Source organism: Phycodurus eques, chromosome 10 (assembly GCF_024500275.1).
Source record: "Phycodurus eques isolate BA_2022a chromosome 10, UOR_Pequ_1.1, whole genome shotgun sequence".
Lineage (NCBI taxonomy): Eukaryota > Metazoa > Chordata > Actinopteri > Syngnathiformes > Syngnathidae > Phycodurus > Phycodurus eques.
The window spans coordinates 24,152,800-24,175,522 of NC_084534.1; the positions used below are offsets into that span (position 1 = coordinate 24,152,800).

The following is a 22,723-nucleotide window of genomic DNA, read 5'->3' on the forward strand; positions in this document are numbered from 1 at the left end:
CCGTTTCCGTGTCAAAGTGTGACTCCAGACTGAGAAGCAATACTCTCTGATCTGATGAAACTAAGATTTCCTGGCGTATGTTTCGCAGCACGCCACCAAGCCAAGTCACATCATTAATGGAAAATAATCTCTGCTTGGCTGGTAAACGGTGGTTTTTTATTTTTTATTTATTTATTTTTTTTCATTCAGTCAGCTTGTCATCCAAAATATAAAATGAAAACACAGACACACACACACACACAGTGAAAGGGCACCTATTTGAGTGCAACGGCAGATGTGGCCATTGGTTGTGCTGCTTAATCCAGAATGCTGGGTTTGATACAAGTCGGATTTAGTCATAACTATGATACCAACATCTGTCGGGAGAACGTCCCGAGCTCCCAAAGTCAGAACAGAAGCGAAGCGGAATGTTTATTTCTTTTTTGTTTTTTTGTTCATGTCTCTATGTAGGTAAAGATCCAAAAGAAGCGTGACTGATAGACCCTGAGGTAAGTGGACAAGGAGCGAATGACCGCGGGCGTTTCGTGGCCTAAGAAAAAGAAGCCATTTGACTCATTACGGAGCTTATGTAACGTGCTTGTGTGCAGTCCTGCTTATTATATTGCTGGGACACAGGCTGTCATAGTCAAAGTGTTGGTTATTATTGTTTTATTGGGATTTCTATCTATAACAGTGCTGGCTCTATGTCTAGAAGCCACATGTTTAAAATGATTCTGAACTGAATTATTACATAACTCCTCATATCGATTGACCGACGGTCCATCGTGGCCTCATCAAGGTTAAGATTTCCGATACAGACATACAATAAATATTTAACAGCGCATTAAACTTGAATGATACTTGTTCATCACAAAGGTCAACGGGTTTGTGCATAACCATTGGCGTGCGTAGGACGGGAATAATACTTGTACTGTGCTCTGTTCAAATATGGGAACAAGGCCTAAATGATTTTATTAGTAGAGTTCAAACTGTGTTTTGGTCCCCTGTGTGTAAATCTCAGTGCAAAATAAAATGCACCTCAGTGTTTAATTTATATTTCGTTTCTCATAGCACGAATTATTTAATGTACCCTAATACAGTGGTTATCAAAGTTTTTACACTGACTTCCATCTAAAAAAAAAAAAAAAAAAGAAAAGTTCTTAAAGATTGCATGTTGCTGTATTGAATTTAAAAGTTAAATACAACTGAAGTGTACTTGGGCACTGATTCTTTTGGTGACCAATAGAGGGAGCCAGTGAACCACTCGTGGTACTCTTCGCACACTAATCAATCTTCCCCATGGAAATGAACTGAAATGTCATTAACACCTTCCAGCGCCCTCCCCCACCACCACCCAACCCCCCTCATGGTTTTGGTTGTGGGTTTGATGATGATAATAAAAAAATAAAAAAATAAAAAGCACTGTATAGCAGAAAACAAATTTTACAATTTTAAATTGAAATTTGGCTAAGGGAAGAATAATCTGGGGGCTCAATGTTTTTTGTCTACATTGGAGACAATGTGATCTTTTCATTAATGTTTTTTGAAAATATTAGAACCCTTTCGCTCTGTGGGGCAATAGAGCAAATACCTTGCAGTCTTATCACATGTTATCTGCTCATTCTAATTGATGTGTTAAGGTTTCAATGGATCTCAATGAATTCATGACATCTTGCTGCAGCCTACTTTTATCTCCATAGATGCGCCGTAGTTTATGGATTTATTTTAGTAGGTTTTATGCTCATGCCATTCGTACTTGTACTTGATACTGTTTCAGACTGTTGCTTGAACATTCCAGAGATCCAGCTATTTTAAATATCAGGGTATTTGTATTTTAAAGGGAGAGTTTGTGTGACGTGTGGGGAGTAGCTGGACCAAAGAGCAGGCGGAGGCAGATGTAAAATGATCAACAGTGGTGATGAGGCTGATTGGAGACAGGTGCTGAAAACAGAGAGAGGAGCGGGAAGAGATAGACGACGCAAAACGCCCTCCAGGCTTAAATAATGGAACTGCAGGGCAGTATATGACAGTACCCTCCTCTCAACGGACGCCCCCGGCGTCCTGCCAGGCTTCCCCGGGTGAGCCACGTAGAAGTCGCCTAAAAGAGTAGGAACGAGAATGAGCTTCCGGGAAATCCAAGAACACTCCTCCGGCCCGTACCATTCCCAGTCGACAAGGTACTGGAAACCCCTGCCCCTAGGCCTCATGTCGAGGACGCGCGACACCGTGAAGGACGGATGGTCGTCAATAATCTGAGGGGGTGGAGGGGGTTCGGCAAATCCGAGGAAGTCATTGCAGGTCTTTCCGAGTTGTGGGGATGGGCCAGTCGGTGATGGCTTGGATCTGGGCGGGGTCCGGTTGTAATTGTCCTTTCGCAACGATGTAACCGAGGAAATGTACTGAGGAGAGGTGGAACTCGCATTTTTCTGGTGTGACGTATAGACTGTTCTCAAGGATGCGCTGGAGGACTTGGCGTACATGGACGTGGTGTTCTTCGGGGGGGGCGGGAGAAAATGAGGATTTCATCGAGGTATACGAAGACGAACCGGTTTAACATGTTGCGGAGGATGTCATTAATAAATGTTTGGAAAACAGCAGGGGCGTTGGTTAACCCGAACGGCATGACCAGATACTCGAAGTGTCTGAGAGGGGTATTGAAGACCTTCTTCCATGCGTCCCCCTCTCTGATACGGATGAGGTGGTAGGCGTTACGGAGGTCCAATTTGGTGAAAATCTGGGCGTCACAGAGGGGTTCAAACGAGGGGTCGATGAGGGGACGCGGAGATTTATTTTTCACGGTGATGTCATTGAGTCCTCTGTAGTTAATGCATGGGCGGAGAGTGGTGTCTTTTTTCTCCACGAAGAAAAATCCAGCCCCAACTGGAGACGAGGAGGGGCGTATAAATCCAGCAGCCAGGGTGTCGCGGATGTAATCCTCCATCGCTTTCTTCTCAGGACGGGAGAGATTGTAGAGTCAGCTTTTGGGCAGTGGAACTCCCTTCAAGAGGTCAATGGCACAATCGTACAGGCGGTGGGGGGGTAGGAAGATAGCCAAGTTCTTGCTAAATACTGGGGAGAGGTCATGATATACTTGAGGAATTTGTGAGCGGTCCACTGGGGCTGCAGAAGGTGGTGGGTCTTTAGAGGGTGTAACAGCAGAGAGCCGACAGTGGGAATGACAATGAGGACTCCATCCTGTAATAGATAAATGAGTCCAGTTTATGGCGGGGTTGTGAAGTCTGAGCCAGGGAATACCAAGTACTAGGTGGGTCTCAGGGAAAGCAATGACAAAGAGTGAAATTTTCTCGCGATGATTACCGGAAATGAGGAGCATGATTGGCACTATTGAGTGGGTGACAGAGGAAATGACTTGGCCATCCAGGGCTGTGACTCTTTTCGGGGACGGACGTGGTTGGAGAGGGATTTGGAGCTGGTGAATTATATTATTATGAATAAAATTGTCATCGGCACCGGATTTAACTCGGGCAGTAATGGGGAACTTATGAGTGGAAAGTATGGTGCAAGCGGGAACGGTCATACGGGAGGGAGAGCTAGAGGGAATGGAGGTTTGGCTCACCACGATGCTCTCGGTTCGCGGTGAGCCTGGTCTTTTTGTCGGAGGGGGCAAGAGGAAATGAAATGACCAGATTGACCGCAGCAAATGCACAGCCGCTGGGTGACACGACACTGACGTTCTCGTGGATCTAAACGCAGGACCACTTTTGTTGGAGACCTGGGGTGGTGTAGTGTCCTCCAGTACTGGACTGGTGTTGCGATATCTCATAGATTTCTTTTAATGAATATTTTAAATCAGTGGTAGTGACTGAAATATGCAGGGTTGAGGGGACTTTTATTGTGAAATGCCACATCAGCTTTGGTTGGGACCTCTTTTGTTGGAGACCTGGGGTTGTGCAGTGTCCCCCAGAACGGGACCGGTGTTGCGATATCTCATTGATTTTTTTTTTTAACATATTTTTTTCAGTCAGGGTAATGACAGCAAAATATGGAGTTTTCTGAGACTTTGAGTTTGAAATACAACATCAGATCTTCATCGAACCTCTTTTAGTGGAGTCCTTGGTGGTCTGTCACACAGATCTGGACTTGTCTTGCGATACCAAGGGGATTATTTTAGGGTGGCTTTGGCTCAGTAGGTAGAACAGGTTCGAATGCCTGCTACGACTGTCCGCATGTCGAAGTGTCCTTGGGCAAGACACTGAACCCTAATTTGCTCTCAGTGGGCCAGGTAGTGCCTTGCATGGCAGCAGTCGCCCATTGGTTTATGAATGCATGTGTGAATGTGAGGCTGTGTAAAGCGCTTTGGGCACTGTGATGGTGCAGATAAAGCACGAGATAAGTGCAGTCCATTTACCATTTATTTTTCATAAAATATCAAATAAACATCTCAAGATTCAAATTAATCTTGCTGGTTGCATTCCTTAACCGAAGAGCATTGACGTCCGTATTCTTGGGTTGCTTTCGCCGCAAGTTGGCGACTTCTTACCGTAATGTCTAGTATGAACGGAATTAGGGGCGGCAGGCTTGACTTCTACTTTACTTTACCACTGCTTGACCGCAGTGAATGGACTGGCGTACCGGGGAGGAGTTTTGCCATAAGGAAGTGGACCATTTTGCTGCTTTACCGCGGAGGAGGTTAGTGACATATGCTACTTTTGATCGTTCGGTGGGATAACTGTATGGTTGCAGGTTGAAAACGAGTGTCCAACTGAGTAGAAATTGGCTCCACGCACCTAAGTCTCCAGAGTAGGGCTCGGGCGGCAGGACATGAGGCTCTTTGTACGGGAAGCGAAGTGGCTCGGAGGCTGCGGGCTGATGTTACGGTCTGTGTCGAAGCTTCAAAGTGTGTGTGGAATAAACAGAAAAAAAAGTGTGGTTCGGAGCGTGGTTTGATGACATAAGCGATGACCTTCGAAACCTTCTTGAAGCACCGTACCACGTGACCGATTTAGGAAGTGGTTTGCTGGTCTGGCGCGGGAACCGCGTGTCATTTCGAAACCCACCTGTGGCATCGCCTAGATTGATCCATTCAGCAAAGTAAAACTCCCACATCTACATCACGGACAGTAAATCCAACAATCAAAGAACAGAACTACCTGGCAGAACCAAATATAGACACTCCTGTCCACTGCAGTACTGGAGAAAGCAAAGCAATTATTTTCAAAATTTATTCACACGCTGTCATGTACCTTTCCACTCAAGCTTCGTCTGTGCCTTGTGAGAGGATTTTTCTTTTCCAAAGCAGGAGAAATCCTCACAAAAAAGCGGAACCGCCTTAGTTCTGGGTCTTTCGAGAAACTACTTTTTTTTAAATAAAAACCAATGAAAAATATTGGGGTTTTAATTCTGTTTAATTACAAGCACTACTACAAGTAACAAAAGTGCATTCCTATTTCTAATACTGTGTTTCACGATGGTCCTATCACTTGTTTTGTAGATGGCAACTAGATTGTAGTACAATTTATTGACCTCTTGATGGCGCCATAGCGTAACTGATTCCCAATGAAGTGTCGGCACATGTGCCGGCACAGTTGATTGAAAGTATCGATGCTTCATGGGGCTTCATCTTACCGTCCTTATAAAATGATTAAGTTTATTGAGTAAAGGTTATGGAGGTGGTCCTGGATGTGTTGACCGGTGGCAGGCAGTGGACAGAACTGGCGGCTGGCATGCTGGCAGGAATGACGTGGGTCGGGAACACAGGAGATCACTGGGAAAGAGGAGACACAAGAGTTAACAAGGAAACCTATCAACAGACACAAGACGTGACCGTCAGGTTGTCAATCATTTGCTCTGCACTCACGGCCACACTGATAGCCGGTCACCACCCTGCAGCCTCGCCCTGACTCGTGAGTTTGGGCTTCAGGACCTTTGGTGAATATCCACATCTGGAAAATAAAAACTGCCTATCCTTTGTTTGCTCACAACTGGCCATAAGAATAGCAAACAGAAGCAGAGCAAAGGGACCTCAGGCAGCTGAGAGGATTCAGAAGCGATGCAGAATTCGCAACATTTCTGCTTGACAGGTATGTTTATAACCTCTTTTAACATAAATAACATTTAGTTATTCAAACATAAAGATTACATTCAACAACATAGTAGCAGTAGTTTCAACAGCAAGTTGAAAACACCGAATAAGTCGTCAAAACCTGCATTCGTTGTTGTTTTATCTGACAATGCTACGGGACTTTGGGACTCAACGATATTGCTGCACTTTGTACAAAATTGAATCTTTGCTGCCAATCCCACAGTTTGTGGCCCTCGAGTGAAAGTCACTTTGGGCCAAGAGAACGAACAACTTCTACACACACGCACGCATTCACATTCTGGCCCTGGTGCAGAATTTACCTGCACAAAATGTGCTTTCTTCTTTATTGTAATGCAGTGTTAGATTGGTGTTATATACGCTAGTGTGCAAGTAAAAAATAATGTATTGAATAAATTGTTTCCAGCGTCACAATTCTGCAATAATACACTCTATTACTGGGCAGGCAATGTTGTATACAATATTTCCCCCCTGTTTTTACTGTTCACTATTCACAGGTTCACCCATTTGCATTTTTCCCCTGGATCCTATCCTCTGCTATTCACTGAAAAACACACCTGTTTGCATTGTGTGTGCTCTTTGTGAAACATCTTAAGTCATCAAAGCCTATTTTAAATGAATTTCCTATTTAAATTTTAAATATGAATGTACTACAGTACAGAATCCAAGGAAATGTGTTGTAATGATAAAACTCAACTGTGAATAAAGTTTGGTATGTTGGGGATGAGTTTAGTATCGCCTGGCTTGTTAGGAGAGTCTTCACATGTGCATGTACACTCGGAATTGGGGTGCTTTTTTTTTTTCTTTTTTTTTTTTCTTTTTTTTAAATCATATAATCTGTTAAGTCATAGTTTGTGGTATATTTACAGTTTAAACTGTTCGCACAGTCTAGTGTCAGCTTTTTCGCCATCGGCAGCAAGTCTCGATGCCCATCAATATTGTATTGTAAATATAATCAACTAAAATACAGTGAAACTACTCTCCCCTTGAGAGTGGAAGGGAGGTGATACTGCCCCCTAGTGGAATTAAGAAGCATTGTATGTCTAAAACGAAAAAGCAAAACGCCTTTAATGTTCAGTAAGCAGAAGTCAGTTAGGATGTGTTTTTTATCTGACTTAATCTGCAGGCAGATTAAATCAAAGCACTTAGTTTTGAATACATCTTTGGTTTTGATACAGTATTTGTATGGCTTCTGGGTATTGATCTGTCATATCAGATACAAAAAAAAATATTAATTTCTTTGGATTTATGAAATCTTTTCATTGAAAGCACCTGCCAGCATTATTTCTACAGTTATTTCTCTTTCTCAATCATCAAATAAGTGGTCAATAAAAGTAAAAATTGTTATAGTGTGAATCTGTTTGTTTCTCCCACTTGTCCATATGGTCTCATATTGGACTTGCAATAACCTGGATATGGCATGCTGACGTCAGAGCGGCATATTACTACTGCCTGATGAGCACCAGGATGTGTGTTGGAAAGAGCTTCAGTAGGTTGTTTTCTCCGTGTACAACTCATCAGATTCTCACTGTTGTTTTTGACACTGAGACATAGTTACCGTGGAAATAATTATCACAGTGTCTGCTTGTGCGGTTGCAGTGGCTGATCCACTTGTGTGAGTGTTTTTTTCTGTTGTTACATTGTTATATATCAGATGATATGCGGGGAGGTGGTGCTCGTTAGCGTGAGCGTGATACTGTGAAAATTGCCATGTTGCATGAATGCAGAGCGTATGCAAATAAGGCCCAATTTGTGTGTTTTTGATTCAGGTCACAGCCGGTGAGTTTGAACCATGGGCAAGGCCGGGAGTAAAGTCCTCAGGGAGGCCGCTGTGGACGGGCTACAGGCGCAGGTAAAAAGGAATGTGTGTGTGTGTGTGTGTGCGTGTGCGTGTGCGTGCGTGCGTGCGTTTAAATCACGCTATGCAACCCGGAACAGCACCTGCACACTTTTCTTATTGGAGTAAGCTTTTCCACAAGCCACTAATAATACCCTATGATGCAGCCCCAGCCAAACCACAGGAACAAAAAATTGCCAAATCTTCAAGGACGTTGCTACTCACCTGTTTATTTTTGCACTAGTTGCGGTTATTGATCGGTCCTTATAAGGGATTACTGTATTCTAACTTCTTGAGAAATAAAAAATTTCATCAGGTGTAAGATATAATCATTAAAATTAGAAAAATATATTTAGGAAATTTTCACTCTGGGTGTATTTAACCTACATCTATGAGGTTCACTTTTTAAACCAAACTACTATACTAGTGTTCTACAAGATTCTTAACTATTGAGATGCACCTGTATTTTCCTAATGGATGAAGTTGTCTTTGTTATGTTTGAAATCTTTAATTTCTTCGTTGGATCCACAATGGCTGCGCCGTGACGGCACATTGCCGGTCGACTCGGGAGGCCAGTGGCGCGCCGTCTGAACCCATGTGGGGACTAAGGCGGCCATCTTGCAGGATTCACTCGGCAGACTGGATTGAAGTGAAGTGATTCACAGGGATTAGGGATTAAGATTTCCTTCCTGACCGACTGCATTGGTGGAGTAAATCTGAGGATTATGATGTCAACAGGCTGGAGCTACAGGAGAGGAAATTGAATTGTGATGGGGAAAAAGCGGCACGGGCCGTCAGATTACAGCGCAGTCCTAGGAAAATCAGATATGTGAGTCCGTGTTTGTGCTTTTTGTCAACATGGGACACCGTCATTGCCTTTGTGGCGGAACTAAACCAGAATGATGGTTAGGTGGTTGATTGAGTGTTAAGAAGATTGCTGTGTGTTAATCCCGTCCGTCCTGCTCTGGTGGTGAGTACTATGAGGAGCGCAGTGCCAAGTCTTGCCTTGTGTTTCTGATATGAGTCATTTTTGAGCAAAACCTTTATGAGTGACCTGCTGGATGATGTGTTCTTCTACTCAAGTCAACTCCTCCCGCTGCTGCTGCCGCCGCCGTCGTTCCTCCGGCTCCTGCTCCTCCTCCTCCTGCTGCCACCGTCCATTTCCAAGGAGTCACAAAAACCAAGAAGATGAAGGTGAAATGGACTCAAGTGGGTTTGGTGTTCTTTCTCGTGCTGTCCATGGTGATGACGGGATGCTTCTTCTGGCAGTATCAGCTTCCAAAGATGCAGCCAGGTGAGCGCTTTTTGAGCGTTTCAGACGAGTTTTAGAGTTGTCAAACTGTTGCCGACTATCAAAACAAATCAAGAAGAAGACATTTCCATCGTCTGCGGCTAGGGAGTCTTTTGCTAAAACCCACTCTGACAAAAAAGGGGGGAAATTATTGAGGATTGACTTTTTAATGGCTTGTATACAAATAGTTGGGTCTCTGGAGTGCATGCCCACCCATCAAGCGTGAAATTACACAAGTAAATGTTTCCCCAGCTAAAAGCCGCTCAAACACTGATAAAAACTGAACTCATATTGACCATCCACTGATGTGACAACGGCATTTTCGATGCTTTCAGATGGATTTTAGAGTGCTCCAACTGTGAAAACAAATAAAAAATAAGACAGTTCCGCCGTCTGCTGACTAGAAATGTCAATGCTAATAAGCACCCTAAGAATTATCTCTTAAATGTGACATTGGGAAATTCATTTTTTTCTTTCTTGTATACAAATACAAAACCCTTACATTTTCATGTGAGCAAAAGTATTGGAACATCAAGGATTTTGCCCATGTGTCCTCTTACATTGGCTATTCAGACAATAAATAGCACTGAATGTTTGCTCTCAATTGTAGACTGGGTTTTGCCTGTGAAAACAACATTTATACGAGTTAGTGGTATAACCAGCATGAAAACCAAAAAGATGTCCTTGGGGGAATGTAAACAATTGTTTAATTGCACCTTCATGTTCTCTTCCAGTTAAGTCCATAGCACGCTTTCAAGGTGTCACAAACTATCAAAACAAATCAAGAAGAAAAGGCCCTTTCGCCATCTGTCTAATGGGATGACTATTGGTGAAATATTTGGTTCTCTGTTAGGGCATGTCTACCCAAATTAAATTAAACTCAATTACACAACCATGTCAATCTTTCCTATTTCTCAAGCATGCCGTTCTGAATTTTGCCAAATTGTGGCATCCAAATTATTTGTGTTTTTCCTGTGCCCACTGCATTCGCGAAATGCACAGACCTGCACACCAGTTGAATAGTGTAACTTGGTAATAAAGTTCTGCCTCCGCGAGTGAAAATACAATTGATATATATACAGTCATACTAAGACTAATGCTAAGCCATAACTGTAAAAAGACATGTTTTATGCGTTTTGTTTTGTTTTGTTTTTTTGTGTTTTTTTTTTGATTGTCAGACATGAAATCAGACTAAATTTTTCCTGTTTTAGGTCGATTAAGGTCATACCAAAATGATTTGCTAAATGCCAGAATAGTGAGAGAATGACTTTTTAGACAAATATATATAATAAACAATACAGTCATGCTCATATATACACACAGACAAGCTTATAGTATGCAGTACAGTACTTATATTTGGCTGTATTTACGCCGTAATTTTGAAGTCTTCACTTTATTGCTAATGGCTCAATGAAACTGCATGTGTGCTCTACTCTACTGAAAACAGCATTTTTTTTTTAATTGCCTCGTCAAATGCAATCAGTCGTACCACAGTACCTTTCTAGTTACCAGTACACCATGGAGCGCTTCTCTGCGCAACCCCCTAGCTTCATCCCCAGCCGTCATCGTGACGAAAGCTGCACTTAATATTGTTAATAATAATAATAATATTCCTGCAGTAGAGGGGGAAGAGTGACATGCGTCAGTGGGGGAAAATGAGCTCCACGTCCTGATTCGATTTTCCCATCTGCAAGTTGAAAATGCATATGTGTGGCTTGAGAGGTGAATAGTGCATATTATGCAAGCACAGTGGGAAAACATTTGATAAGTCCCCCATGATTGAAATTGCCGCATGATTTGGGCTTGCTTTACTCTCTCAATTATCAAGTGGGGTGTCCCTACCTGCTTCCTCTAATCATTGTCTTCTACCTTCTGTTCTCCATTTTCATTTTAATGGCCAGATGAAGGGCTGGCTGGCGACGCCAAATCCGAGATGAGGTGTCCTCGATTCCCAGAGCCTGTTCCGCTGCAACATCCCATTCCTGGTCTGAAAGAGGCCCTGGAAAAGGTGGGAGTGAGAGAGATTGAAGTCAGCGGGTGTATCTGTGTTAGATGTACAGTACAGCTGCTCTCCTGTGGCGATATAAAGCACGGAAGGAGATTAAATGTGGAACGTTTTAGAGCACGCAGCAGTGTGATCCCTGCAATCAAAGAATATTATATTGGTACAAATTAGTAACATATCGAGAGTAGAAGTTAAGAGAAAAATAAGGTGGAAGGCCAGCAGTGTCTGTAGTCAGCAAAGTTTGGTCTGACAAGAATGAGGCAAAAAGGAAAACAATTCTTGAGTGCTACTATGTATTTTGCTTTGTTTATCCTTTTGTTAGTTGTGGTTCAAGGGGATGACCTAAGAAGTTAAGATTAAAGGAACAGGACTCCACAATTTACATTTTGGGGTAGGGGTGGATTCTTCCATCATGACAGCAAAAAGTGAAAATAAATTTTCAGAAGAACATTCTCGAGTGCTGTATTTGTGTTTGCCTATTAGTTAGTTAGCGGGCTAGATTCTTTTTAATTAGGCTTGAGGTAAAATGCTAGGCACTCAACTATTTAAATTTAGGGTCGGGGAGCGCTTTAATTGTGATGGCAATAAGGAAAAACAAATTTACAGAGGTGGAAAACATTCTAGAATTTTGTATTTTTCTTAGTTTCTTTGTTAGTAAGCGGGACGCTTTTTCGTTCGTGTGCGATAACGGAAGACGTTTAGATAGTCAGGATGTGTCTTGAGCTGTAAAACTTTAGAAAAGCCTGTACTATGCCAAGGATCGATAAATAATTGAGGGGGAAAATGTTCATATTGCCTCTTTTAGCTACAAAAACTGCTCCCTGACCAGCAGAGTCCAAACAGCACACCCCACCTCCGCCCCCTTCATAATTTTTGGTTTAAAAAAAAAAAAGACACAGCATCTCAAATTTCTCATCCAGCCTTATGCATCCGTTGAGGCAAAAGATGCAGCTCCCGCTTAAAGAGCCGTTTGTTATTCCGTTCCAGGTTTTCCACTGAATGTACGGAAGCCGATAATGTCATTGTGAAGGTTTCCAAACGTATTGGCTGACTTGGCAGACGTGTGAACATATGTAGCTAAAGAAAGCGTCAGACGGTGACATCTTCTGGCATTATTTTACCACTCCAACATGCATTAAATATTTTTTCCCCCCATCCCTGAATGCATTGTCTGTTGCCCCCGAAGGTGGACATTTTGCTCCGCCAGAGCCTCAATCCAATCAGCCTCCCAGCTCTCTCCGCCATCGTCATCCTGAACGACACAGTTTTATGGACGGGCAATTTTGGCAAGAGGAACAGCTCGGATGCATTCTCAGGACCCCCCAATGAGTACACCATCTACAGGTGACTTGACAATACTGTAGTTTTTCTGCATCGCATTGAAACTCATTTGTTGATGAAAAGCTGAGGTAATGAGGTGTTCAATTATAGAAAATGTGAATTTATGGTAATGGGTGCAAACATAATGATGCGTTGCCAGCAGCAATAAAGGGGAACATTTTCATGGGAAGTCCTCCAAATGTTTGTCAAGCTTTGAGGCTATGCTCAGTCCATATTAAGGCGAAAAAAACTCACAATGTAGCAAAGCCCTTGTATCTAGGATACCTGCTTCCAATTGGGGCTCATTTGAGCAACTTCCCTAACAGGAGTTTGTCAAAGCATGATCCACTTGTTCCATCTTGGGCCTTTGGATCCTTGAGACTTTTTTGTGGTTCCTGTAATAATAGACATGTACACAAAATTTCATGTCAATCAGTGAAATCATTGTTGGGGGGCTAATTTTGAGACTGAACTAATTTTCCCTGTTCTTGTTCAAATCTGGTGGTGCGCCAAGGTAGATTTAAATGAGCACATTAAGTTTAAGTTGTTTTACTGAAAGGTATACTTTTGCTAATTAGTTTAAAAGTACAGCGCTGGCATTGTACTCTTAATCTCATAATTAATTACCGATCTATGCTACACGATCTATATCGAACAACTTGCTGCCAAAGCATGGCAGAAAGTTGTTCACCTGAGCCATTAGGATGGAAGAGGGTAGCGGTGTCAGCCAGCGAGAGAATACGGCACCAAGAGAAGTGAAAGCCTGCTGAGATCTCAGCGATATTACAACTAGGAAATGCGTCACACTGCATCTGTCAATGGCAACCAGCCAGCAGTGAAAACCTGATTTTACATCCATTTAAAAGAAAGACACGGTTGATCAGTTTACCTGGTCCACCCATACTTAACATTTACTATTAAGTTAAATTTTTCAAACTGTGAACAAAATCTCAATTAAAGGTCCAGATAATGTTTTAAGTAACGTTTTAATCCATTAATGTCATTTTGCTCACAATTTAAAACACCTGGATTAAGAATTATAGCACACTTAAACCAGTTGCGAGGTCCCCATTTACTGCTGTGTCAATGGCAAGTATTGATTTTGTTATCGGTGATGGAGCTAGAGGATCAAACACAAAATCAAGTGCCTTCTAATTGCGTAAGCAGAGGCCAGAGTGGAACAAATCAAGATAATAGAAGCATTTTCTCTCATAGAAGCTACACATCACACCAAACACAAACGCATTCCTACCGCCACTGTCGACAACTTCACCAAGCAATTTAGTCAAATAAACCAGTGTATCCACTGTTGCCATTCATACAACTGAATAAGGTAGAAAATGTACATTTATATGATTTTCACAGTCATAACAGCCCTCTGAGGGAAACCGTAACATCATGGCCCGTGATGAAAATGTGTTTGACACACCACTGCTTTAGATGCTCAATTATTAACTTTGCTTTATCTTGTTTTCAGAATCGCCAGCCTGTCCAAAATCTTCCCCACGCTGATGCTGTACCGGCTGTGGGAGGATGGCAAGATCGGCTCGCTGGACGACCCGCTGGAGAAGTACGTGGACAACTTCACTATCAAGAATCCCATGGGGAGGACGCGGGAATCGGAGCTCAAATACGTGACGGACGGTCTGATCTTTCTGGACAGCGGCGAGGTGCCCGTACGCTCTTCCTCAGTGACATTGCGCAGGATGGCCAGCCAGCTCTCTGGTACTTTTAACACCCATACTCAAGTGAAGTGTATTAATTTAGTAGATATGTAGCGAAGAAGGGCAGCAGACTTTGCGGTTCAAATCTCATCTAGGGAGCGTGGAGTAGAAAATGATCAAACTAATAGAAAATTATTTCTTTAGTGCCATCTGATGGCATCTGTTTGCTAGTTTTATGGCCAGTTGTTGGCAAATGAGGAATGGGCATTTTTTTAAACTTCCGGATGTGGGTACTCCACCATAGTTTCAGCAAAGCTCCCGAAGCCTAAGGTAGCGCGTCAGTACACGGTTGCGAGGGTGTGCCCGCGATCAGTGTGCCCTCAAGCGCACAGCAAATGATTGACACCTCGTCAGTCATGCCTTCTATCTTTGATTGGTTGTTTTTCTTCGGGTGTAGTGAAGGGCTGATTTATTTATTTATTTATTTATTTATTTATTTATTTCCCCCAAAAGATAATTTCACTCATGTACTACTATCAGGTTAATTGCTTTATCAATGGAATTTGATCGATCAGTTGAAACAGTGTTTCCCAAATTCTGATCTCGAAAAATGTAGTAATTTAGTAACAAATCTCTAATAAATTTTCTGAACTCCTGATCTACTTTATTTTTGTTATTATTATTATTATTACTATCCATCCATCCATCCATTTTATGTACCGCTTCTCCTCACAAGGGTCGCAGATATGTTGGCAACTATCTCAGCTGACTTCGGGCGAGAGGCGGGGTACACCCTGAACTGGTCTCCAGCCAATCACAGGGCACACATAGACAAACAATCATTCGCACTCACATTCACACCTACGGACAATTTAGTCTTCACTTAACCTACCATGCATGTTTTTGGGATGTGGGAGGAAACCGGAGTACCCAGAGAAAACCCACTCAGACACGGGGAGAACATGCAAACGCCACACAGGCGAGGCCAGATTTGAACCCAGGACCTCAGAACTGTGAGGCAGATGTGCTAACCAGTGGTCCGCCATTCCACATTATTATCATTGTTGTTATTAGGGCCCATGTACTAATTCATGTAAGAATTGCCGTTTATTATGTAGAGGAATAACATGCCCGAAAACATTTTTGGCAAGTACATCCTGGTGAAACTGTATTTTACGGCTCCCAAACATGACTACTTACTCAGTAGCACCCCTAGAAAATATTTAACCCCGACACCAGTTTTACCGATCGACAAAAAAAAGGGCGGACATGTGTATAATAACAGGGCGCACGAAAAAGTTACAAGGATCCGTGCGCAGAATGCAGCAGTTGGTTGGCCATTCCAATATCCTAGACAGATGGGTGACGCTAAATTGTAACACAATTCTTTCGACACAATTTAACGTAAGCATAGTATGGCATCAATTTAACGTAAGCAGAGCATGGCAACAAAGTTGAATGATAGTTTTGCGACTTTGGAATGAAAAAATGGGCAACAAGGTTTCCTCATTTACCCTGACTCACTCTAATGATTACACATTTACTGTATGTGGTTTCACCATAATAACCACACCCTTAACGACGTAACTATGGTGACAGGTTTGTCACCCCTAATCTAAACAGGCCTCCTTCCATGACCTACATGGTAAGAATCGTTGCTATTTAATGGCTGCATCCAGTGGGAGAATTGATTGTTGCAATAATAAGAAGTGAAGAAGGGCAACATATTGACAGGAAGCGGCGTACATGTTTGTGTACGTGTTGTGTCGAGCATACAAATTCTTTGTCCAACTGTGTTTGTTTTCAACCTTAGGCCTGCCCAGGAGACTCAGGGCAACAAACCTTCTCTGGAAAGGAAAGACTCAGTCGGCAATCAACCTTCTGCAGGACGATGTCCTGGTCGCCGACCCGGGAACCAAGTAAGCTTTAGTTACTTATAACCTTTAGGGTCGTAGCGCAGTAAATAAAATCAGTGAATTTTTTTTTTCATGCGAGACATTAAGGGTACATAATAAGAATCGATTTTTCGCTCTTTCTGTAAAGCCATTAGATACCACAAGAGGGCGCCAAAGCCCTGCCTGATACGAAAGTAGTAATTTGCATTAAGAAAATACGTTGACATCGCGACTAAGAGAGGGGAGGAGCAAAGTTTAGCCCGGGTCGTTAGCGGAAGTTATGGAGAGTCCACCACGGGTGTTTTTGCTCTGCTGAGTGGCAATTAAAAAGATCAAGCTAACAAATGACTCCGGTCTCATTTTTCTTTTCCTAATTTTAAATTGGTCGAGTGCAGTGAACTTGAAAGTGAATGTAAGATTATTTTATACCACCTTTCCTGAACCTTTGTGGAATGTGTCATACGGTCAGAAATACATAAAAAGGTGCTTGCTTTCCAACATAATAAAGGACAGCCTATTATAGGAACGTACCACACCGTCGTGACTATGTCGTCTTTCCGTTTTTTTCAACATAACGTCTTCCAGTTTCAAGTTTGTTGGACTTTGTACCTGAATAGTGTAATTTGAAATTGAATTGATTAGTTTGAAGCCAGTTTTTAAATGCAATGTTTCCAATTAAACAATACAAATTCAAATCATGTTTTTCAATGCATTTTTATTCAATGCAATTATTCAAGTTTAGCAATTCAAGTTCAAATATAAATGATTCAAATTCAATTTCTTTTGGCACATCGTTCAGCCCATATAGTGAGCTGTAATAATATTAAGAGGATAAAGTATATATGTCTCTGAGTATTATTAAATTGTCTGTCTGCATGTGTTGCTCCATTGTCTATGTTCAAATATCCATTGCTTAAGGGTTGTAAGATGCACAGATGCTATTGATTAGCCTGTCTATGGTGTTTTGTATTGTTTTTTTTATATATTAAGCTAAATGTACTTTTCGTGCAATTATCTGTTTTATGTTGATTTTAACAGTGAACCTCAACTGTGAGTGGCAATAAACAGCTTGAAACCTTTTTTTTTTTTGTTTTGTTTTTTTTAGTGTACTCTCTCAAGTATTTCAAGGCACTGCTGTATGGGCATTTTTAGGGGGGGGGGGGGGGGGGCACAAGACTCACTCCCTACGATGTTCTTCGTCAATTTAACGTCTCTCTTTCCAGATGTCACTACAGCAACCTCGCCTTCTCGCTGCTGGCACACGTGATGTCAGAGCGCGTGGTCAACGTGGACTACCAGCGTTGGGTCTCGGAAAACATCCTGGACCGTCTTGGCATGGAGGACACCGGCTTCGACATCACGCCTGGCCTCCAGGGCCAGGTGGCCGTGGGCGTGTACTCCAACGGGAAGCCCGCCCCGCTGTACGACCTGGGCTGGTATCGCCCGTCGGGTCAGATGTTTTCCACAGCGGCGGACCTGGCCAAGCTGGCCATGATGCTGCTGGGCGCTTATCACCGCAAGCTTCTGGATCCCGACTCCTTGAAGATCATGCTCACGCCCCTGTTCAGATGTGACAAGGACTACTTCGCCAACCGCACCGGGACGCCGTGGGAGGTGAACGAGCTGCTGGGCTACGAGATGGTGCGCAAAGATGGCGACCTAGACGGCTACTCGGCTACCTTCTCCCTGGTGCCGCGACTCAAGCTCGGCCTGGTGGTGCTCATGGCCGGAGGTCGGTCCCAGAAGCAGGACGTAGTGGCCAAAGCCTACCGCCACATCGTCCCTGCTGTAGAAAAGGCCTTCAGGGAGGCCAATAGAGTGCTCTCTGCGCCCCCGAACCCGGAAGCCTACGCGGGCTTCTTCACCTACAGCAACATGACCTTCTACGAAATCAAAGCCGGCTCGGACGGCGTTCTCACCATGCAGCAGTTCGGCCCTCAAATTGAAGAGCTGATTCCGCAAAAGTACCGGACCATAAAGCTCAACTACCTGGTGGAGCGCGTCTTCAGGGTGGTCTTCGAAAGGGAGTACCCCTGCGTCCTCAGGGTGGGCTCGGCCTCCGTGTCCCTGGAGGCGCAGGACGGACAACTGTTCAACTTCTACGCGTACGACAAGCGCGGCTTGTCCCCTGGGTTCGACGCGCCGGGGCTGAACACGTACAATGTGGTCAGGATATCGCGCAAGCCGTCCTTCTCCAGCTGAGTCGCGGCTATCTAAAAGGGAGTTGTTAGCATTCTGGCCTGGTTGACAGGGATTGGTACATAATGAAGGCAATTATGTGGAGGAGGGCATGATGTTGTGAAAGTGAGTCATTTTCTCCGCTACTCACACTGGTACCATAGATAATTTTGTCTCCTGCTTGCACAAGCCGTTTATAATGTTCTTCACGCTTTTCATCCGCTCTCCATTCAACCTTTTGTGTCTTTGTCTCTTTTTTTTTTTTATGTATTATTATTATTATTATTTTTAACCACTGCAGAATACATGTTTTACAGTGAACCCTCGCCCTTTGTAGGAGTTCAGGACCAAATAGCGAAAATCTGCGAGTAATTGATGCCTTTCTCCAAAAATTGTTTAGAATTGCCCATTGATAGTTTAAACACTAAATATACCCTAAACTACAATCAGAAATCTTAAAACATTATCCTTAAACAATAAATGGCTTGCAGAGGATTTGAATTTGGGAAAATGCACTGGAAGGTCGCAACCTGTAAAAATACCAATTACTACTTTCCTATTAGCCACTTTATAAAGTGCTTGACTCAATGATACATAGGCAGTCTCATTTTTATTTAAATACAGACAGAGTAGTGCAAAAGTTGGTATACAGTTTTTACAGGGTGTCCCTGAAGTCACGATGCAACTTCCCTTTTTCGTTTCAGGTATCACTGGGACAGACGTGATGCTTTCATCATTTCACAACTTTGCCTTTGCAGTTTTTTGTAAGCATTCCCATGGCTCGCCAATTGACATTGGAACAATGTTGCAAAATGACTGCTTGACAAGAAGTTCACTGTTATATTACACATTTTTACACAATGCGCAAATAGGTGAGTTTTTCAGCAAATAGTTGTCAGTTAGTAAAAATAAATAAATAAGTCACAAGAGGGTGAATTTGCAAATGTTTATTCGTGAATAGGCGGGGGTTCACTGTATTTCGCATTTTTGCACAGTTGTTGCTGATTACAGTCCCTTTTCGTCATTCTTATTCTTTCCTCACTTTGAGAAATTATTTTGTATTCTGATGCTCATTTTCCACAACATTTAAATAAAAGCCAATACAAGAGTTGTATGGTTAAAAAAAAAAAAAAAAAAAATGTCTGCCTTTACAAAGAATGTTCTGTTTTGACAGGGATTGGTACATAATGGATGCCTTTTGGGAGGTATTCATATCACGTTGTGTCAGACTTTCAAGATTTTCCCCATCAGAAATACGGTACATCTGAAAAGTATTCACAGCGCTTCATTTTTTACACAAAATTGATTCAATTCATTTTGTCCCTCAAAATTCTACACACAATACCCCATCATGACAGCATCATACATTTTTTTTAGGTTTTTGCTAATATATTACAAATAAAAAATTAAAGCACACATTCGGATACTGTAAGTAGTAATAGCTTTTGCTCAGCAATTACAGCCGCAAGTCTTCTCAGCTATAACAAATTTGGCACACCTGCAATGGATTTAAAAAGTCTACACACCCCTGTTCAAATGACAGATTTTTGTGTTGTTTTTCGTAATGGGGCCAAGATAAATCATTTTAAGACCTTTTGCACCATCAATATGGCCTATAACCGGCACAACTCAATTAATACAAATAAAAAAAATTCTAGAGCGGAAATAAAAATAAACAACTGAGAATGTGGTATGTATGCACAGTAGTATGCACACCCTTTTATACAACCCCCAATTCCAATGAAGTTGAGACGTTGTGGTAAATATAAATAAAAACAGAATACAATGATTTTCAAGTCATGTTTAACCTGTATTTAATTGAATACACTACAAAGACAATATATTTAATGTTCAAACTGATCAACTTTATTGTTTTTAGCAAATAATCATTAACTTAGAATTTTATGGCTGCAACCGGCACCATTAATGCTGAAAGGTACATACAGGTTTTGGAGAAACATATGCTGCCATCCAAGCAACGTCTTTTTCATGGACGCCCCTACTTATTTCAGCAAGATGATGCCAAACCACATTCATTTTTGGAATGTGTTGCAGCCATAAAATTCTAAGTTAATGATGATTTGTTAAAAACAATAAAGTTCATTAGTTTGAACATTAAATATCTAGTCTTTGTAGTGTATTCAATTAAATATAGGTCGAACGTGATTTTCAAATCATTGTATTCTGTTTTTATTTATGTTCAACACGACGTCCCAACTTCTTTGGAATTGGGGTTGTAAATGGAGGAAGTTATTAACAGTTCCAAAGAGCAATCACTGCTTGCAAAAAACCCACAAGATCCTGCTTGAAAGCAAGAAGAATATCGGGAAAATACTACTAAAACAGCCGAACTTTATTTGGGATTAATCCGAGGCACTATTGCGAACACAGCCACATGCACAGTTATAAGAACCACATTATCTCAGTTGTTTATTTTTACTTTTTTTATTTTATTGTATTTTTTCGTGTGTTGTACATATTATAGGTTTTTAAATGGTATATCTTGGTTTGAACAGGGGTGTGTAGACCTTTTACATCCACAGTATCTTTTGACAGTTTCGCCCCAGGTTCAATGGAGAGCGTTGATGCACAGCCATTTTCAGATCGTTCAGATCCTTATGCCGTTTTAGAATACTGCTGTAAAAACAAAATGGGGAAAAATTGAAGCACTGTGAATAATTTTACCCAAGGGAGCCCCAATTGGGAGCAGGTGTCCTAGACAGATAGGTGATGTTCAATTACCGAGCTTTCTTTGTTGTTATTGTTGTGAATGCCATCTGATGTGGGCAGAGCATTTTGTGATTTTTTTATGATCCGGAGGCACTTTCATTGTTGTTTGCAGACCACTTTTTTTTTTTTATTGAAAATCGATGTTTTAGTGCAATTTCAGAGGCATATTTGTCCCCCAAAATGTTGTTAAAATCGGGGTTGCTCGACATTCTTTAGATTAATAATTTTGTCTTTGTAAGCACACCATTTTTGCTGCAGCTTTCAGATTGCGCAGGCATGTCCCTAATGTTGTCTCCCGGTGAGTGTTTGTTGAATTCGTGGCCTGCTCATCTCATGTGTTTATGACTTCCGTAAGAGTATTTAAATGCTAAAATACTCTCCAAACAGCCTCGTGTGAAATATTTTGGACATTAACCGAGAAGCTTCTGCCTGTGCTCTTCTGGCTCTTTGCGGCGTAATCCCTGAAAATGGACTCCGATTCCCTGTGACCCCCCGACACGGTTTGGGATTATGCATATAATACACTGTCGCGCAAGTCGACACTGCTGCAGGCGCTGGCAACCCCGAGAGCACAGAAATAACTCTTATAATGCAAATGCTTACATTTAACCTTTTCTTTTCTGCCCGGCTGGGCCACCGTGAAATAGGAGAAAAAAAATATTGAAAATGTCTTCTGATAGAAACGTGAATGAAATGTTGAAACTACAATGAAAAGTGACAAGATAATGCTTAAGTGCTTTGCATCATACGAGAACAATGTAAAAGAGTTAAACCGGGATGCATGCCTACCTATTTTTAATATCATAAACGATTTTTTTAAAGGAAGAAAAAAGGGTTTATTGCTATTACAGTGTGTGTGGTTTACTCCATATGACCAAAACAGCACACCAGACTGCCATAGTAGTAGTAGTAGAAGAATAGAAAAAGCTCAGCCATCTGTTAATTTATCTGCAACATTGCAGTTGCAAATTCTTTTTGGGAGTAATAATTCATAAGTAAGACTCAAGTCTTAACCTTCAAGTTTAAAGTCACAAGTTACTGTGGAGCGGGGCTGCGGTTTACCACGGATGGCAGTGCGTTCCCTCTCGACCTGTCAGGTTCTGTCGGGGTCCCCCGTGTTTCTCACTTTCTGTCAAGGCCTTCTGCTGTACATCTGAAATGTGGATGGCGGACAGCTTCTGAGCACGTTCGTGGCCCCGTCAGACTCGAATGAAGCTCCCCTGCCTGGACCGGATCCAGATATCTATCTCTATCTCTCTCTCTCTCTCTCTCTCTCTCTCTCTCACTCACTCACTCATGCGTTTTACACAGCGAGCATTGTAAGGTAACTTTAAGTTTAAGAAGAGTTGTAGGCGGTCGAGTTTGGGCATGTCTGCTTATGCAGCGGCCTCTTTAGTAAAACATGACGCACCCTAAAAGGACCGTGAATAAATATGCTTCCCATCACTCCACATGCGCCAATATATTTCCGAGCAGATCTGTGAGGAATAATCAGTCTCAACACGCCCACGTCGCTCAGGATAATCTTTTAGAATACAAGCATCCGGTAATAGGGCATTTGCTGACTTTTATTGCAAGGGGAGTACGTACCCCTTAAACAGCATTTATTGGAAATGGCAACCAAAATAAATGATGCAGTCGTGATAACGTAATAGCTACCTTAAGGCTGCTTTGATATTTATTGGAGCTTTTGAATTGTACAGTTTCCTGAAACCAGCTATCACGACTGCTCAAAGCACAAGCTTCCAGAAAAAACATGACAT

The 22,723-nt window shown here is 42.2% G+C and overlaps 1 protein-coding gene across 3 annotated transcripts; it reads left to right on the forward strand.

Annotated features, from left to right (window-relative positions):
• The first annotated feature begins 285 nt into the window (after positions 1 to 285).
• Positions 286 to 21,761, forward strand: lactbl1b (lactamase, beta-like 1b). Of its 3 annotated transcripts, XR_009769380.1 has the most exons (9): positions 286 to 488; positions 7,810 to 7,892; positions 8,961 to 9,171; positions 11,070 to 11,176; positions 12,360 to 12,517; positions 13,971 to 14,218; positions 15,971 to 16,076; positions 17,276 to 18,356; positions 18,935 to 21,761. XR_009769380.1 is itself a non-coding variant. In XM_061689037.1 (8 exons), exons 2-8 carry the CDS (start codon positions 7,833 to 7,835, stop codon positions 18,252 to 18,254), a joined length of 1,869 nt encoding a protein of 622 aa, XP_061545021.1. In that variant the 5' UTR covers positions 286 to 488; positions 7,810 to 7,832; the 3' UTR covers positions 18,255 to 21,761. The 3 variants fall into 3 exon arrangements, 2 of the variants coding, with proteins under 2 accessions (XP_061545021.1, XP_061545022.1); XM_061689037.1 differs by having other exon boundaries at positions 17,276 to 21,761; XM_061689038.1 differs by lacking the exons at positions 286 to 488; positions 7,810 to 7,892 and adding an exon at positions 8,593 to 8,847 and having other exon boundaries at positions 17,276 to 21,761.
• The last annotated feature ends 962 nt before the right edge of the window (positions 21,762 to 22,723 follow it).

What these genes read in the sequence shown, in the direction of transcription:
- lactbl1b (XM_061689037.1), top strand. Translation starts at nt 7,833, where the DNA reads ATGGGCAAGGCCGGGAGTAAAGTCCTCAGGGAGGCCGCTGTGGACGGG. An exon ending in TGGACGGGCTACAGGCGCAG is followed by an intron (nt 7,893 to 8,960) that starts GTAAAAAGGAAT and finishes CTTCTACTCAAG; the next exon opens with TCAACTCCTCCCGCTGCTGC. An exon ending in TGAAAGAGGCCCTGGAAAAG is followed by an intron (nt 11,177 to 12,359) that starts GTGGGAGTGAGA and finishes TTGCCCCCGAAG; the next exon opens with GTGGACATTTTGCTCCGCCA.